The sequence below is a fragment of the Corvus cornix genome, chromosome 9 (genome assembly GCF_000738735.6).
Source record: "Corvus cornix cornix isolate S_Up_H32 chromosome 9, ASM73873v5, whole genome shotgun sequence".
NCBI classification, from domain to species: domain Eukaryota; kingdom Metazoa; phylum Chordata; class Aves; order Passeriformes; family Corvidae; genus Corvus; species Corvus cornix.
In genome coordinates, this window is record NC_046339.1 from 10,018,459 (window position 1) to 10,037,610 (window position 19,152).

Genomic DNA, 19,152 nt, shown 5'->3' on the forward strand with positions numbered 1-19,152 from the left:
GACCACCTTCTGGGGAAAGAACCTTTTCCTGATATCCAACCCAATCCCCCGCCACAACTTCAGGCCATTCCCTTGGGTCCTGTCACTGGTCACCACAGAGAAGAGATCAGTGTCTGCCCCTCTGCTTCTCGTGAGGAGGGGAGACTGTGATGAAGTCTCAGTCTGTCCAGTGTATGGATGCATCCAGTGTAAATTCCAAAGGTTCTGGAACGAAGGAGCTGCCCTGCTGTCCACACTGACGTGCAGTGCCTCAGCAGCGGCTCGATCTTTCTCCAGGGAAAATACAGCATCCCTTATGCGACCCCTGCCACAGCCAAGGGTGGTGAGGCTGGGTGATTACAGACCCAAACCTACTCACCTGCTTTGCACAACACCTTTGTGAAGAAGCCATTAAACCCCTCCAAAATGGAGCAGATGCAAGGTGAAACATTGTGATTTAATAGCCATGACTTTATAAAAGCATCAAAGTGAGTCTGAGGTCGTATGTACCATCTCCTGGAAAAATGTTGTTGTGTGGAGGGCTTTGCTGTTCCCCGAAAGTCACACTCCCAGGTTGTGCACAAACCGAGCAGCACTGTTGCATCTCTCTGCAGGTTTCTTAACGGGTGACAGCCACAGGGAACAGCAAAGCAATCAGAGAAGTCACCTTCTATTTCCCACCAGAGGAAAAGGAGAGGAAGACTCATTATCAAAATATTTAAAACTAATACAATCGAGAACCAGTGGTTCTCTATGCCTCCAGCATTGTGGCTGAAAGAGGGATTCTAGAAGATGCATCGTGATTTTTTACTTCCCTGGCTTCCAAGAGCTGCATGGGGAGGGTGTGTTCCGCTCTAAGTTAGTGAGGGTGGGATTTAGGGTTCATTTCACCCTGCTTCAGCACTCTAAAACCCATTCATGCCACTGGAATGGTTCAGCTGTGCTTGCTCTGTTAGCAGAGAGAGAACAGGCACCACCACAGAGCAACTCATCCTGTCTTCTGATGGGCACCCTAAGATGTACTCTGGTGGCACCCACTCTCTCAGGAACCAACCTGGTCCTTTAACTTTTGGGGAGCTGAGAAGCTTTAGCACTCTTTTGCAGATCTACTGCAGCCTTTCCGAGGCTGGAGTCCTAGCAAAGCTGGTCTCCAAACATCCACCCTCATATTCCAAAACAATTACAGAGGGATTGAGAAAGCTCTGCAGTGTCTGCTGAAGAGGGTGAGGAGCAATGATCACTCACAGCATCCATGGGTGCCAAACTGCACCAAACCAAGGAGCGGTTACTGCAGGGAGGAGTTCTGGCAGTCATGGGGTGTGTGGGCTGCTGGCCTAATGTCCTAAATACCTTAATTGACTTTCCATCAATTAATACCATCTCATGTGACACAGCTGGGACTCATAGCCCAGTTGTGGAAGTCATAGGAACAAATCTGGATAACGAGAATCAGAAGTCAGCTTTATGGGTTAATTGACAAAGAATCGTGAAAATGCTCACCTGAGAAATGCAGACAAGCCATCCAGGCTAGTGCATCTTGTAGAGTGGAAGAAAATGCCACAGGAGAAGAAATATTAAATACATAGATTTATTGTTTTTTTCTTATAAATATTTCATTAATTTCATAAAAATAAAAGTAACAGAACCCTTTCGAGACAGAAGTTGAGTTTGCCTTAGAAGCAATAATTGGCAATACACTTTTAGGACAAAACCAACACTATATAAAAAACAAAGGGCCATTTAAATAAAGGACATAATAATAATAATAATAATAATAATAATAATACTATTGTGCTTAAAGCTGTATCAATATCCACAAGGAAGAAGGAATGTTGTAGTGTGTAGAACAGGCATAGGATGTGCTTCGTAGAGCTGTTAATTTTGTTAGGTACTAAAGGAAGAACATGATGCTTTTGTGCACTTAAATAAAAAATACTCCAAAGCATTCTCCCCCACATCTGTCCTTCTGTGCAATGTTTGTCACCTTCAATAGTAGAAGCAGCCAAATGCAGCCACCACACAAAACAGGCTGTCCTGGGGAAAACAGAGAAAGGCTCCGTGTTAGTCAAAGCAAGCTTTTTGCTAGTGGAACAGGCAAACCTCAGGGAATATTTAGACCAGACCATAACTGTATGGTAATATATTGCAATTTTCTGTCCTTTATTTAAGTTTCTTATTCACCTCACTTGTGGTGTAACCCAGGTCAGTGCATATGGATACCAGAAGCACCTGAATTTCCTCCATCTATACACTCACAGGTGTGTCAGTTTAAAATAAAGTTAATAATGAAGTAAAACCTTGACTTTGACTCAATCCTGGATTTCAGCCATACTCCATGACTGCAGTTCAGCAAAGTATGTAAGAAAAGACTTTATGTCTTGTGCTTCCTCTCCCCAGCAGTAAAATGGTGTGACTACAATGACTTTTGTACAGTACTGTGTGACCTGCTCAGGAGAGAACTTTTACTACGTTGGCTATTATATCTAAATATGTTTTGTGAATGAGGATGTAAATCAGGCTGTTTCAATAATCTTGATTCCTTCCCTCTAGTAGTTGTTTCCTTTCTGCTCCATATTTAAGGTGACTCTGCCTCTCATACAAAAGCAAGTAGCCTTGCACTTCCCATGGGAATCCAGCCCATACTTACGTTCATGAACACGTCGTGAGCACAGCTGTCAGTGTCAGCGTCCCAGAAACATCGTGCAGCCATGCTAGACAAAGGAGCCAGACAGGGACATTACCCAGAATTCAAGTGTAATGACCTAAGTGATCACAGATACTTCCCTTGAAAACCAAACTGAGCTTGCTTTAAAGGTTACAGAATTGGGAAGTGTGCTCCTGAATCCCAAGCCTGGTTCTCTACTGCTGAATTCTACCACATGCTGTAATCCCCTCTGTATCTGCTCCACCTTCAAACTCATCAGCTCTCAACCTTGCCACCTCCACTGTGCAGCAGGGCTTGAAACCTCATGCTTAAGAATCTTTGACTTCTGGCCTATGCATATCAGTGGCTAATTTAGCTTATTTGTTCTTGTCCTTCACCTCCTGCACCCTCATGGCACACACTCCCAACTTATTTATAGGGAGCTATCGTATTCCTTGGCAGATTCCATGCTACGAGACCATGACCTCTTCTAGTCTTTTCGTATCTATACCCTCTGTTCCCTGACCATCCTGATGGACTGACACACCCAAGCCCTATCCTGAGGACAACCGACCAGACAATAACAGGATCTTACATATGAGACCTTGCTGCTGCCTTGTCTAAAGGCACTGACATTCCCCTTTCTCTGCTGCAAGAATCCCACTTCCTGCCTGCCCCAGTCAGTCTCAGCTGATGGAATTCCTTTTGGGGCACAGTCCCTCCATGTCTGACTGCCGTACTAAGATGACTGAATTTCATCCTTCTGTTACCTTAGCCCTCAGGGTTATCCTGCCTTTTTTTTTTCACTTCAGTATTCCACTTTCCCTCTGGAATACACTGGCTACCTGTTTTTTGCATTAAGGATGTCAGTGATCGTGCTTCAATCTTGCCTCCTGTCTGCTGTAAACTGGGAAATTTCCCCAATTGCTCTGTCAGCTTGTGTTGCTGGGCTTCACATTTCTGATCAGACCACCTGAACATTGAACTGTTCACCCTGGTATGGTGCTTCTGGAGCAGTCTGCCTGCAGATGGACATTCCTGACAAAAGCCTGAGCAGCAGGTACAGATATTCCTCTCTGACCTCCAGAACAGGGAGGGAGCAGATCTGATTACAGCTCTGCTGCACTTATCTTCTGCTGGAGTACCAGGCACAATAATAAAGATAAGCCCAGCAGATAAAGCACATAAACCTTTCGAGCTGTTCCCTTTTGTCTTCTCCCTACCCACTAGTAATAGAAAGCTACAGCCCTCTATTGCAGCCAAGAGGAATTCTTTTGTCTGACTGCAGGCATCTGGAGCTGACTGCAAGTGCTCAGCACCCACATGGGAATCTAGGCTTGGTTCCCACGACAGTATCGAAGGGGGATTATAGAAATCGAAACTTCTGAAAAAAGGAAATGAAGTGCTTATGGAAGCTTTCTGGCTTTCGACAGAAGTGAGTTACCATGGCTTTTGTGCTCCAGCAGGGCCTTGGGAATGGATGAGGCGTGTACCCTAACTCATTATATTCATGATGATGAATACAACATAAAATGCTTCTGCAACACTCCTCACAAATGCTCTTCAGCATTTCAGCTTGCTAAGAACCACCATAGAGCCAATTATCACTGGTAATTCAATCAGCCAAAACCTAAACCCTCAAGTTACCACGAAAAGTGAAGAGAAAGTGATTTACGCTTTATCATCTGCAGACAGATCTTTGCAGCTAGGGAAGATGGAAGCAGCTTCCAAAGGAAAAAAACAGACCCAAACCCAAAAAACGTGATAGAAATACAATTAGAAGATGCAAAACTTACTTCACTCCTTCTCCTCTCTGCTCTCCAATGACAACCTGCACCACCATCTTGTACCTGTCAAATCCCTCCTCTGGAGAGAAAAAAAATATTAGTGAGAGCAATATTTTTTTTTTTTAAATACGATCCCAAAACAGAACCCTGAGAGCTAAAGATTTCTGGCTACAAAGCAAGTGGCCTGTACTAGCCTATGCAAGTAGCCAAGTGAACACACTGCCTTGCAAGGCTTCATTTTCCTACTACGGAGTACCATGGTTTTATTGGATTTGAAGAGTGAACAGGGTAGTTGGCATCCATCAAAAGGTGCATCTAAGGCACAAGACACCCCTGAGCAGCCACACTGTATGTCAGCATTCTGCTTTGACAACTTTCAAGAACTGACCACATGAAAAGAACATGAATAAAGCTGCTGGTGGACAAAATGCAATTTGAAAAAAACTGTCTTATTTTAGAACTGCTTTGAGGCAAAGGCCTTGTGAGATTCTTCTGCCACACAGGTGTTTCCTTTGCTTCTGAGTGGGATAAAAGGCCACATAATAGCTGTGTTATGTGTCTGCAGAGATGTGCTGTTGTTTCACAATAGTAAAGAAGTACCTCTGGGGCACAGGCCAGATCCAATCAGGCCATGGCAGTGTTCCAGAAGCCAAATCAGAACAAGCATGTTTAAAATCAAATATAGGTCCCAATGCCTGTCTTCAACAAAGCAGTGTCCCAGGATGACTCCAGAGCCCTGTTTCCACTGGAGGATTAAACACAGCATGCTGGCTCTGTTAACATCCACCACGTCAATGCTTATCAGAGAAGCCAGCTGATAGAGCAGCCACGCTGGGCCAGCCTCGCTTCAGGCTGCTGCCACTGTGGTTACACATTACTGAAACCAAGCCCAGTGCAGATGAGCTTGGCATCAACACGTGCAGGGACTACAGCTGCTGTTGGCTTTAAAGCAGATGTGTAATTCTGGGAGAAGCACAAATCCACGGCTCCTACCGAGGGTGACCGTGTGGCTGTGCCACCACATCAGGCCAGCCCAGCAGATGGAGCACCAGCCTGTCCCCAGGAGGAAGGCAAAAGAAGTGTCCATGCCAGCACACACATCCATGTACTTGTTCCAGCACGGAACTCAGGAAACACCTGCCGGTGCCTGCACTTTTCTTCTAGAACTCAAAAATGTTGGGGGGCATCCTGTGCAGCAGCACAACCTTTTTCCAGTACTGTAAGGCTGTAGTCACATCCCTCCTTGGCTGACTGTCCTCTCTCCCTCTTCCCTGTGCCCCCTGAGCCTTGTTCTGATCTCCACTGCTATTCCAGCTCTGATCTAACTCGCAGCAGAAAAAGAGCAGGAATGGTTCTGTTTATGGAAGCAAGAAGCAATGAAGCATCACTTCTTTCTTCTCTCTAATGCAGCTTCTCTCCCCCTGCAGCCCCTCCAAGGCTGGCATCACACACCTGCCAAGCTATACAAAACCAAATCTTGTCTGCTTGAATTAGGTCTCCAGTTCCGCAGGCGAGGAATGTACGTATATAGGACAGATTGTTTCATAACAGTAGACTCAAGTCAGTCAACAGGGAAGGAATAAGTTTCAAGAATAAAAGAAGAAAGAGGGATCTTGTCAAAAGGGAGAGGACATGGCAAGAAAAGAAATTACTTCCCCAGCAAACCTCCTTACCTTTCAGTCTGTCTTTTATTGTCTCTGATAAAGACTTTGTAAGCTCAGGCATTTCTTCTGGGATGTACTGTACATTGGCCAGCTTCTCCTTCAGTATCGCATGGATGCATTCTTTTACTGTGGATGATTTAAATCTATCATAGGGGAAAAAAAAAAGTGCAACAGAAAGCCCGGGAAGATCACACAATGTGCAGAAACATACACAACCCCACCTGGGAAAATGTAGCTTTCACGTATTAGAGAAAAATGACAGATGACAAGCTGTGGGGAAAAAAAGCCCTGCTAAAATGGAGATATTGCTGAAAGCCAAACACCTACCAACAGGGGTGAAACCAGCCCCTCTGGAAGCTGCCCCTCCAGCAGCATCCCCCACCTGAGCGGGTGTCAAAGTTGGACTGGGAGCCCAGTGCCCTCCAACCCCAAACCCTCGGGGGCCCCCATTCCCAGCACCCCGCACCGCCTCACGCCCAGGGACGCCCTCCCCGACATTCCCACCGCAGCTCCCACATTCCCGGGGCCAAACCGCGCCAACCCAATGCCTCCCATCACGCCGGCCCGCATTCCCCCACCCTCCCCCGGGGCCTCACCGGTGCTGGAGGCCGGGCCGCAGGCTGTACGTGTTCCCGGCGCCTTCGTCCGGGCCCAGCTCGCCCATGGCCCCTGCAGGCCCCGGCGTTGGTTACCGGGACAACCGCGGCCGCTTCCGCCGCTTCCGCCGCGTCACCGCGGCACCGCCCCGGGGGTGCCGGCCCACGAGCGGGGGTGCGGAGTGTTGTTCTGTGTACTACTGTAGTTTATATTTTATGTCTCTACAGCCTATGTTATTGTTTTGTAAAAAAAAAGAAAAAAAAAGGCAATTTTTGCAATAAAAAGGCTTGTACAATGAAGTAGTTGGTAAATAAGCGGTAAATAATTGCGGTAATAATTGCAAGCTATTTTAATAATTGTAATAATTGTAAAATTTTACTATGTCTTGTAGAAGACACTGAGGTGCTGGAGCGAGTCCAGAGAAGGGCCGTGGAGCTGGGGAAGGGTCTGGAGCACGAATCCTGTGAGGAGCAGCTGAGGGAGCTGGGGTTGCTTAGTCTGGAGGAAAGGAGGCTCAGGGGGACCTTATCCTTCTCCATAACTCCTGGAAAGGAGGGTGTAACCAGGTGGGGCTCAGCCCCTTCTCCCAGACAAACAGCAACAGGATGAGAGGGCACAGATGTTCCAGGGGAGGTTTGGGCCTTAGGAGGAATTTCTTCACAGAAAGGGTGATTAACATTGGAATGGACTGTGCAGGGAGATGGTGGAGTCACGGTTCCTGGAGGTGTTTAAGAAAGACACTACATGGCACTTAGTGCCATGCTGTAGTTGTCATGGTGGTGTTCACTCATAGGTTGGATGGGATGATCTCAGAGGTCTTCCCCAACCTAACTGATTCTGTGATTCTGTAACTAAAGGGTTTGAAGAGGTTGCTGCCTGGGGTGTGACTGGAGGTGTGATGGGGAGAGAGTGGGGTAAGATGGCCTGGCCTCACTGGGCGCTTCCCTGGTGCCCCACTCCTGACCCAAACCAGGCGGCAGCCATGGCCCCTGCACTCAGCCTTGCCCAGGGCCTGAAGGGCTCCCTTCCTACCTCTGGATGACACATCCCAGACATCAGGGAGGAGATCCCAGCCTTGCTCCTTTCCTCCAGGAACTTCTTAAATCCTCCAGAAAGGTCTAAAATTCCTGCTCCCCAATATCCTACCTCTTGCACTCTTTTTCCTGCCCACAGCTGCTGCGTGTCCCAGGGAAAGCTGCGTGTGCCGCAGCCCCTGCTGAGAAGCTGACATTCTGTTTCCTCTGCAGTTTATCTCGAAGCAGCGATCTCTGTGATCGATTGTGCTTCCCACGTGCAGCGGATGACATGGCTGAGAAAGGTCCCTGTGTGCCTCACCTAGCTCCGAATGGAAACAGTGTGAAGGCACAGCCAGTGCTGCTGCAGAGCGTGCTGCTGCCAGGGACGAGAGGCTGGCAGGGGCCATGAACTGTGACAGGGCTGGGGGTGCCTGGAGGTGCCCCTCAGGTACAGGAAGTGTGAGGTTGCACCACAAGGAAAGCGCTACCGCTGCTGGAGTTTTGCTTGGGATGCACAGGCATATCCTAACTGGTGCCAGATCCTGCCCCAAACTCCTCTGTGCATGAATGGGCTGCTGAGACCCTGTGCCGCAGCAGTTCCTGATTTCCACAGACTTTACCAGCACCTCTTGCTAGAAATGGACCATCAGAGTCCTTAGTACCACTGGGCTGGGTGACAGCTCTGCCCACCAGCAGGAACACTCACTGCCATGCTGAAGGTGACATTGGCCCCATGCCTTACCCATGTGGCGCCTTCCCATCATAGCTACCATTGCTCTGCCCAGGCCCTGCAGGTTTCTGCTTGTTAAAGGAACAGTTTTGTGCCTCTGTTCCATCCCTCCACTTACTCACTGCTTACCGCTGCTTACTCACACCCGCAGGACGCTGCCTGTCCCCACAGGGTCAGGTGTTGCTGTTCATGCAAATCATTTGCGGAGACCTTCATAATTTCTGAGAAGTATCTGAAAGACCTCAACACTCCCTGTGTTTATTTGCAAACACTATTAACCGTTTCCTCTTCTTACCACTCGCCTCCTGCCTGGGTCAGACCCACAGATGTGAATTCAGTTAAACCGTTGGGGGAAGGATCTTTGGAACGTGTGGGTTTCTGTTCCTCAGCATCTTTTTGTGGTAGTTTGTGTTTCTTCCTTCACTTGGGAAGCGATGCTTTCCCTGGACTTCAAGGTCATTCAGCTCTGGGCTTCAGTCAGCTCCATCAGAGATGTTTGATCACACCTTTCTTTTTCTTCGTCCAATTTTTCAGTGCTCCTTAAATACCCCAGATGCTTTAAAGCCATTTTGGGACTGACCCTCAACCCTTTGAGGTGAGTGCTCAGATAATAGCTGTGTGCCCCAACAGTGATGGCTGCAGAAGACCGGGCCCTCCTCTGAGCCACAGCTGTGTTGATGGAACTCACCAGCTTCTGGTTGGAGAAAAACCATGACATTTGTGCTGCAATGAAGTGGTGTGACATGTGCTTGCTGAAGTTGCTGTTTCTTAGTTTTAAAGAACAAACTGTCTTCTCACTTATTTCTGTTTATCCTTCCTTTTTAGACTTTATTTTCATCTTTTGGTGGCCAAATAGAAAAGGACTGTCCCATGCAATTTGCCATGCTCCAAGTCACAGAAAGAATTTTTATTTTTTAAACATCAAAGGAGCTTTTTATGACCCCATCAGCAAACCCCAAGGTGTACCATCCACTCCACTGGGCTGGAGGGGATTTACCAGCACAAGCAGGGAGCTGCATCATGGTTGGAGCCAGGCTGTTTTCCTTGGTGCTGCAGAACCTGGTGGAGGAGCCAGGGTGAGCTGTGCTGGTCTGGCAGGGTGCAGGCAGGGTGCAAAGCCTGCTTGAAGCCCTGGGGGCTGCTGTGGGGCTGGGGACGGGCTCCTCTGTGATGCCAACACCTGAGGCATATGCAGGGCTGGCACTGCTGCTCACCTCACTTTCCTCCACACCAGCTTCCTAGCAGCTTGATCTTTTAATCTTTTCACCACTTTTTTTTTTCTTTCAGAGAAAAGGGCATCTTGCTGTTGTTGGTTTCTCGTGGACATGGCAGCCTCCCCGCCCTGGGTGCCAGTTTATACCCATCTCAAGTGTGCATTGGAAAGTTTGAGCAATTTGTGCTATGATTCTAATCAGAGCCCTCCGCTGCTGTCACATGGGGCGGGGAGGATGAGCCAGTTTTTCCTGCCAATCCCTGGCTCGCTGAGTTATGATCTTGGTGGTGATACCCATTACATCTTCCACCTCTAGAAACCAAAACATGTGGCAAGTGCCAAACAAGGTGTCCCGCACCTGGCCCAAGTGCCTGGTGTCACTATTTGGGGACATAAAGCCTCAAGGTGGAAAAGCCTCCTTGCTGTGAGCTTCCTTGTTTTGTGGAGTTTAGTTTAGTTTAGTTTAGTTTAGTTTAGTTCAGTCAGGTTTTTTTTTAGTGGGAATCCAGGAAATTATGAAGGTAGAGGTGATGTCCAAGTCAAAACCCACCTGCACCCTTGCATGTGGTGGAGAGCACTCCCTTTGCCACCCATCCAGGCAGCATGGTGGCCTCTGGCCAGGTGGCATAGAGAGGTGATAAGCTGGGCACAGTGCCCAACCTTGCTCTGCAGCTCAAGCAGTGCCAGCAGCTCATGAGAAAGGAGTGATGCTGCAATGCCAGGAGGAGACTGGAAAAGAGGACCAAGACAGGCTGGACTGAGCCATCATCCCAGGGTGAGCCCTGTTTGCCCCAGCTCAGAACACCCTCCTTGGCCACCCCAGTTTGACCATCATGGTGGTGTTGGGCTAATGGCTTTTGATGGTCTCAGAGGTCTTTTCCAATCTCAATGATTCTATGATTTCATGATTCTATGGAATTAGGAGTGGCTGCCCCAGCCCACTCGCCTGCCAGGGACACATTTGAAAGTGAGAGGTGAGCAAGCCCCAGCCCCACAGCTTGTTTCTTAAAGCCTGGAAAAATAATGAAGTCATCATGAGAATCACATCCTTCTCCCCAGTTATTAATTTTCCCCTGACACTTTCCAAAATTGCGGGGCACCGAAGCTGTGTTCTAGAGAAGCGGAGGAGCGCGCTTTCACCGCTGGTTATTTCCTATGCCAGTATTAGTCAGTGTGGTGAGCAGGGAGCATGGATGGAGAAAAATTACAGAAGTCTCCTGCAAATGTCGCCCCAATAACAGCACTCTCGCCCTGGGCACCTGCCCTTGCTCTCTGCAAATCTGCTAAGTAACGCACCTAAAGAGGAAAAACTCCTCTCCACCCCCTCCTCCTCCTTCTCCTCTCCCATCCCATCCAGGTGGGAGCAGCCTACCAATAGGTGCCCCATGGCTGCTCAGACCCTATCTACCCAGTGCCACATCTCCTACATCCCCACTGCCTTGGGCACCAAGTGGGAGCACCTTGGATGCCTGGGAACCCAAATCAGCTTTTGCTTATGAGGAGCTGAGGACATGTCCCTTGTGGTCCCTGCGTCCTCCATCCCTGGAAGCTTTCCCCAAAAAGGGTGCAGGCTCAGAGGTGCCTGTCCCTGCTGCTTGGCAGCTGGGTACCTGCGTGGGAACATGCCAGGAGCGCTCAGGGAGGGGAAGGGGCCAGGTCTGGCTCAGCTGATCTTTGCCTCCGTGGGGAGGAAGCTGGGGGCGGGAGGCAGCCCGGGTTTCCCTCTGGGGAAGAGATGGGCACGTTTCACTTCCACCCAGCTCTTGCTGTGTACGACAGAGAACAAGCTGCCACTGCGGGGAAGGAAGCACGGTGAGAGCCGGGAGCGGCACAGCACACACGGCACAGCACCTCCCGCCTGCCTGGGCAGGGAACAGACCGGCTCACCATGGCTCCAGGTTGCCTCGAAGAAGATGTGGGGCAGCGTGGAGGTAGCCCTGGCTGACCTCTGTGCCATCCTGCTCTGCTGTGGGCCCATGCTGACCTGCTGCCGCCGCGGTAGGTACAGGAGTGTGGTGTGTTCACGGGCATGGCTATGTCATTTGCAGCTGGTGGAAAATGTCTAAGGGCTGGGAGCGTTGTAGTTAAAAATCATCTCTGGCATCAAGAAGGAAGAAAACCTAAAGCTGAAGCAAAGGATCTGGGGATTCTTGGGGTAGAAATGGGATTAAAGGATGGAGAAGGGGACAGGTCCCCAGCCCACAGTGCTGACACCAGAGCCGTATTGCGGCACAGTGACGGTGGTTGGAGTTTGGTGTTGAGCTTATGGGTTTGCCAGTGGCATCTGGGGTTTCCTCTCTGGCTCTTATGGCTTCAGTCTGCGCCCTTGGGCTGCAACTTGATCCTGTGGGAGCCAGGGCCCTTGGTCTGGGTGAAATTTGGGGGAGAAGGAGATGTTGAGGGGAACGTGTGAGTCTGGGCAGAGTGAGTGAGAGCCCTGGTAAAGCTGTTTCTCCCCTTCCTTCCAGCCCACTGTTTCTTTGGTGGATTCGTGTATTTTTTTTGCCGCGAGGGTGGGCAGAGGGCTGGGTGTCCCTTGGAGCAGATGTTACCTCTGGAGCTGGGAAGATACAAGAAAACATGTAAACACAACATCTGCTTTCAGAAGTCCTCCAAATGCTTCATTCATTGTTGGCAGCGGCACTAATAGGAAACAAAGCCCTGAACCTGCCAAATATTTTCTGTTAAACACTAGAAATCCAAAACATGGCAAAAATTCCATCTCTTGGTGTGGACACTGCCACAGCCAGTGCTGCCTGTGGGAACTGGGGCACTTCTCTCCCTCCCTCCTCCAGTTTGGTCTCATCCCTCATTTCTCAGCCCAGTTTTCCATCTAGTCTTGTATCTATTCACAGAATTTCCAGGTTCCTTTTCTAACTGGTGATGCTGTGGTTATGGTCCTATGGCCTCAGGCCAGAGTTGGAGGGATGGGAGGGACTTTCTGACTCTGCCTGCAGGCCCTGGGGCTGCTATCAATGATTTCTGAAAAGGGAAGGTGAACTTCCTTGGACAAGAACTTTACAAAGCCTTCGTGGTTTGAATAGCTTGGTCGGGTGACCTATGTGAAAAATGTTTCTTTCTACTTTTCGTTGCTCTGAACAGAACTTAATGCAAGAGCTGCCATGTTCTGCTGTGTGGGACTGACTGAGGCAGGACATTGTGTGGCTGGCCTGTGTTCGCAGCATCCCCACTGCGCAGGATGGATGAACCCACCAGGATAATGGGCAGGGAAATGAGGTGAAGCAGCAGGGCTGGTGCTAAAGCAGAGGAGCTTGTGCCTGTGGCTGACTGGATTCTGTGTTGGGAATGGCCTGGCAAGGCCAATTGTACACATAAGGAGGGGACAGGCCCTTGGAAAGGGATGACACTATGAGCTCCCGGTTGTTCTGCCCTGCCAGGTGGTCTCAGGCTGGAGATGACAAATATTGTGCCATGGGCAGCCCCTGCCTGCTCTGAGCTCCCAGCATGGTGCGGCAGGTAGAGCCAGAGCATCCCAGCAGGCAGCCAGGCATGTGATGGGCTGCACCACAGGACACTGCCCTGACCTGGGACTCTGTCCCTCTGCTTACTTTCAGAGTCAGCCTCAGCTGGAGAGAGGATGACTCAGACATTAAAATACAGCATATATTTAAAAATAATACAACCCCAAAAGTCTGTTTTCCCTGGTACAGGTGTTCAGTGTTAGCTTTAGGTAACCCAGAGCACAATTTGGTCTGCTGAAACCATTTCACAGTACTGTTGTTACCTCTGAGAGTGCCTCTCCAGCCAGGCACACATTTGGAACAGGAGAGACATGGGCTGATGTACCTGCCCATGTCCCAGTGTGATGATGTGGACTGGGCTTGCATCACTGGCTCCTACACAGGGAATTGTTGTTTCTGAGATCTGTGCTTGCTGTAACTATGTCTGCTCCCTGTTTCCTCTCTCCCAAATAGTGACCATCTTCCCAGCATTGTTAACTCTCCCTGAACATGACAAAGCCACCTTCTTCTGCAATATCTCCATGGAGAATGACTCTGGTTCAGAGTACAGCCTCAATTGGTACAAGGAGACCAACCACAGCCAAGCCCAAAAAACTGCGGAGATCAGCCCACGAAAGACCATGACGGAGACAGAGAAGTACCGGCTCATCAACAGCGCTCCTGTCTTTAAGATTGAGATCCTGAACCTCCACCAGAATGACTCAGGCTCCTACTACTGTGGATTGATCACCATCTTTGAGCCCGATAAAGTGATGGAGAGCAACCGGTCCCAGCTGATGGTCACAGGTCAGCCTGAGGGGCTGAGCTGATGGGGACAGGTCCCAAGCTCATTGTAGCTCCAGGACTTAAGGCAGGCAGTAACCTGTTGGCAGAGGACCTGACATGGGTCAGGAGAGCACAGCCCTACCCTGTCCCTTCTCCTTTGTAGGAGAGGGGTAGTGGGGCTGTGGCAGCCTGCCCGGCACTGAGCTCTTTCTGAGGACAACCCCCATGTTCCCCTGCTGCCTTTCACAAGGACTGCAGAGGCCATTTTACACTCCTGACCTGCTGTTTTGTTCTCCCTTTTCTGAATGGCTATTGCAGCAGCCCCCCAGATGAATGCCACTGATGAGCCAGAGATGGAGGAAGGCAACCCCTCAGAGCACATCAAGGCCATGCTCCTGGGCATCCTGCTGCTGGCTGGAGTGGTTGTGCTGCTGATCTTTGGCTACCTCACCTTCACATACAGGAGAGGAGGTATGATCCCCCTGTAGGCCATGCAAACCCAGTTTGGGACCTGGGCTCAGCCAGATGTCTGCAGCTGCCTGGGGTACATGGACTGGTTCCAGGTGCTAATCTCAGTTGTGCCATATCCCTGTGGGATAGATATCTCCATGCCTGGGGGAGAGGGGTGCTTTGAGCCCTGCTTGCCCTTTGTAGAGCCCACAGACCACATGCAGTAGCTCTATACCACTCGTTAGCGTGGTGCCTTAAAGCTGCACTTGAATCCCTCCCATGCACCTTGCCCAGGTACCTTTGGAGAACCTTGCCCTGCTGCAGCACAGGGCATCGCCTCAGCCATGCCACAGGCACTCACAGAGGATTCCCCTGCACTCCACTATTCCAAATTAAACCCTAGACTTTGGGCTGGTGTCTCACTTGTTCTTGTAATGCTCAGGGTGTTAGATGCTGAACAGACAAGGAGGAGGTGTGGTGAAAAGATTGTGGTGTCCAGTGCTCTCTAGGACAAGGGTGAGGCTGGGCCAGCTTACGTGGCACACAAACCTCCTCTAACCAAGTGTGTTACTTTGCAGATGTGCAGAAACCACCGAGTGAAAACATGCCAGCGGTGAGTTTTCTGCCTCTGTCTCCCTGCTGTGCTGCAGGAGAGCACCGTGGCATTGCTGGGGTGAGGAGGGTGCTGGGCCTCCCTTTATCAGCTCTTCACAAGCATCTCACTTCTTCTGTCTTCTCTGCTGCTGCTTGATCTTTTCTGCACAGCTACAACTGCTTTTCTGCACCTGCAGCAGCTCAGCCCCATCACAAAATCAAAATAAAATTACCCAAGATAGGATGGCACTCTCTAGTCCAATTTTTCTTCAAAGCAGGCTTATCTTTGACAGTGGATTGTGTTGCTGTAGAAAATAGGAGGATGTTTCCTTGCAATATATCAAGCTAAAATTTATTTTGCTGCAGCTGGTGCCTGTTTTCTTCTCCCTTTAGCCAGGCACCTCCGGAGGGATCTGTCTCCATCTTCTCTCCAACCCCATTCATTAGGTAGCTGAAGGCAGTGACTAGGTTGCCTTTTGCTCTCTCCTCTCTGGGCTGAGCAAACTCAGCCCTAGGGTCTTCTCATGCACACCATGCCACTTTGGAGCCCAATGGAGAGGTGGAAAAGGGGCTCCTAGCACAGTCCCACCTTCTGTGGCTGGGCAGGCAGAGAGCCCAGCCTGCCTGCAGAGGCTGAGGCAGAGAGCTGAGACCCCAAGGCTCATTAGGTGGTTCCTCCGTGCATGTTCTATCCTAGGTCTGTGCATCTTTCTGCTGTGTATCACTCTCACCCTCCCAGGATGCTTCAGAGCTGATTTTGGCACTTGCTGTAAGAAGGGGCTTGTGCTGCGGGTGGTGGGTACCTCCAGATGTTGAACCGCCACGATGGGGTTACCTTGCAGAAGGAAGAGAAGCCCCCCGTGGTGTCCATATCCACTGTGGACTATGGTGTGCTGGAGTTTCAGAGGGACCAGCGCCCCCCGGTGCCCCCCGAGACCCAGCCGGTTGAGCAGACTGAATACGCCACCATCATCTTCCCAGAGGAGAAACCCGTGACGCCAGAGCGGGGCAAGAAACACCTGGATGAGAGGACTCGACAGCTGCCCTCACAGCCCTGCTGAAGGTCAGGGTCCCTCCTCACCAGGGTGTGGGCATGAACAGGCTGCCCCAGTCCCTCACTCTGGGAAAAATCCAGTGTATCAGGACTGAAGCAACAGAGATGCTGCTGCTGGAGTCGATATTGAACAGTCCTGGCCACAGTGGTATTGTGGCCATGGGGTGGGTACCACAGGATGAGGAAGGTCCCTGCTGTGCTCCATGTGCTACTTCTTCTCTCAGGGCAGGGAGGATGGGCTGGGACAGAGCAGTGATGTCAACAGGTCTGTCCCAAAGGTGATTTACATTATGCCTCGGTTTGCTACCTCCACCCAGTGCTCTCTGGAGTGGCCACGCTGCTTCCCTGCCCCAGGTCTGAACCAACTATCAAAGCATGACTGTTGAAGAAAATGCTGGGGGTCAGAGCTGGAGTGAATCCTGTGAGATGCTGCTCACGGGAGCCCAGGGCTGTGGGCTTCTCCTAGCTCGGAGCAGAGGTTGCCTTGTGTACCACTATTCAGAAATCCATGGGAAGCTGGTCTTCTGCCTGTCTCCAGGCACTTTCCTCCTCTGCAAGAGGGGTGATCTACCCCTGTGTCCCTCTCTCCCCAAGCAGGAGTCAGATCTGGCCATGGGGGTGAATAAAGAGTTTTGCATCCAAGGAGTTTGTTGACTCGTGATGGCAAGTGCGTGGGCAGGCAAATAACGGCTCTTGCAGTGCAGGGGAGACCTGGGAGGTGGCAGCATCTGTTGTGGTTCCTGGGCCTCTCTGTGAGATATGCAAGCTTCTCTTTCACAAAGATGCTCTTAAGAATTTAGAGAGGTTGATGCTCGTTTTCTCCTTGCCTCTGTCTGAGCTGGTCACCCAGGCGTGGCTGCAAACCAATACCCCCCCTTAATCAGGCTTGTCTTGGGGCACTCAGTCCATGGGGATGAGCATCCCTGCTGTGCCAGGGGTCTGGCTGCCATCACCCAGGGCAGAGCTCACACTGTGGTGCTCAGTGCAGCTTTTTGGCTTCCACTTTCTCTCTTGAAAGAGATGCCGGGGCTGTGCTGCCTGCCAGAAACCAGAGCGGAAAGAAATGACAGCTGCTCGAGAGAGGAGAAACCCCAGTAAGGAGTGGCTTTGGAGGCAGCAGAGACTTGCCAGGAGAGTGTGAAACTCAGTAAAAACTGAGAACAGTCACTTGCATCTCACACTTTGGCAGCACTGTCAGCAGGTTTCTTCCTCCCTTATCCCCAATAAAACCAGCACAGCCTTGCGGGAGCCAACCTGGGCACTGGGGGAAGGGCGGAGGCAAGTCAGGCACCATATCTTGTACTCTGTGGGGACTGGAAAGTTGATGAGAAACCTCCAGAGGGGAGTAGATGGGATAAATATCCATTTGGGATAGCTCACACCTTTCTTCAAGGTAGGGTAGTGGATGTGGTGCCCCTTTTGGTCCCCAGTGCTGCTGAAGGCTCCCAGTAGCCTCCATGGGCAGTGCTGCAACTCCCATGACATTCACTCATGCCAGTTCATGGTTCAGCCCATTGGGGCTTTTTGCCAGCAGCAGCCCTGCTCCTTGCCCCAACAGCTCTGTCAGAGACCTGCTGTGGCCAGCAGGGCCCACAAAACTGAGGCAGGAGGCAGCTGCAGCAGGAAAGAACTGGGAGCTCAGTCAGCAGTTTTGCATTTGCCTTTCCCGTCAGACACGACACTGACATCGTCGAGAGGGTGGACCCTGCTTCATATTTTCCATCCTACCTCTCACGCAGCAGAGGTGCCGGCTCTTCAGCACTTCCTGCACCCCCTGGCTGCAGCTATGACTCCTCCAGGAGCAGTTGGGGCTGAGTCCTTTCCTCTCTGGTTGGATGGTGGTCTGCAGCTGACCGGAGGCTCCCAAGCCATCCAGTGGGGTTGGAGGTGTAGCAAAAGCATCTCTCACTGCCATTTGGGACAGGAGAGCATCCAGCCTGCACCAGTGCCTGTGCCCCTCCAATCCCCATCAGTCTGGCTGCAATCCTGCCCCTTACAGGGATGAAGGCTGGGGCCTCAAATGCATGGGGTGAGCGGTGGGGATTCTCCAGTCTGCCAGACACCATCTCCCATCCCTGTTTGGAGCACAGGATGCCCAGCACTAACAGACATGAGCTATACTCCCCTGCACCTGTCGTGGCACTGGCTGTGCTGGCCAGAGTAGGAACAGGGCTAAGATGAGCTCTGAGCAGGATGCGGGTTTCAAGCCCCCAGCTGAGCATCCCCAAACCAAGCAGTGCCCTGAGATGGGTGTCAGGCCCCATGCCCCAGCATCCTGCTTGGGAATGGGAAGTCTTTATGCACACATGTGCAAGCACACACAAATGCTCATGAACACACGGATGTGCAAGTAACTCACCATACAAATTTGTGTGCACACCCCCAGATTTGCACAGCTACTGTACCAAATACCACCCCCTACTGCAGGCACACATCCCCTCAGGCCCCCCATCTGTGTGCCACAGCTTCTTCTGTGCTGGGACTCAGGACCAGCCAAGGGGGAGGCTGTGGGTGCTGGAGCTGCGGTGTTTCCTGTACAGTCTGGTCTGGCAGTTAAAGCAATCTCTTCTGACTGCAGACACCCAGCCCTCCCTCGAGGTGTGGCTGCCACCACTGTCAGTGCCAAAATGTTTCGTCAGTCCCCTGAGACCACACACCAGCTGAGACCTCTGGAGAGGCTCACCCTGGTCCCATGCTGAGGTCTTGGTGATGGGGAATAGCCAGAGCCCTCTGGGAGACTTCAGAGAGCTGGGACCGATCCCTGTCAGCATCTGCAGAAAGCTGGATGTGGGCTATATCTAAGGAAGCAAAAACCCCCTACATGGTGCTTGAGAGCCAGCCTGGCTCCCTATATACCCCATCCTTGATTAAAGGTGGTTGGGAACAACATGTGAGCAAGCATCTCTTCAAGAAACCTGAATGCATAAACCATATCTTGGGAAAACTGGGCAGGCAGATGAAGATGGAAAGGAAATCCTCTACTGCACTTTTCAGCAGTGTCTTTGAGGAGAGCCATGCCATGGAGCAGCAAGGCACTGTTCCTGAAAACCAGGGCATTGCAGATGCTGGGGGGAGAGGAGATGGTCAGGCCGTGGGAGAGTAGGGTCAGTTTCAAGTGAGCACTGTCCTGGTTACTGGGAGGTCTTGGAGGTTTCTGGTTGGGAGAGGTTGGGCTGG

General features: G+C 50.8%; 2 protein-coding genes across 2 annotated transcripts; one reads left to right on the plus strand and one right to left on the minus strand.

The window, feature by feature from the left end:
• Window positions 1–1,551: 1,551 nt before the first annotated feature.
• DYNLT2B (dynein light chain Tctex-type 2B) lies at window positions 1,552–6,793 on the minus strand. Its single transcript, XM_010397198.2, has 5 exons — window positions 6,671–6,793; window positions 6,084–6,217; window positions 4,420–4,489; window positions 2,627–2,690; window positions 1,552–2,013 (listed from the first exon to the last, which is right to left on the minus strand). The coding sequence occupies exons 1-5, from the start codon at window positions 6,736–6,738 to the stop codon at window positions 1,966–1,968; spliced, it is 384 nt and encodes a 127-aa protein (XP_010395500.1). The 5' UTR covers window positions 6,739–6,793; the 3' UTR covers window positions 1,552–1,965.
• PDCD1 (programmed cell death 1) lies at window positions 6,737–16,617 on the plus strand. Its single transcript, XM_019284548.3, has 6 exons — window positions 6,737–6,845; window positions 11,233–11,628; window positions 13,566–13,898; window positions 14,196–14,348; window positions 14,906–14,940; window positions 15,764–16,617. Exons 1-6 carry the CDS (start codon window positions 6,737–6,739, stop codon window positions 15,980–15,982), a joined length of 1,245 nt encoding a protein of 414 aa, XP_019140093.2. The 3' UTR covers window positions 15,983–16,617.
• Window positions 16,618–19,152: the final 2,535 nt, after the last annotated feature.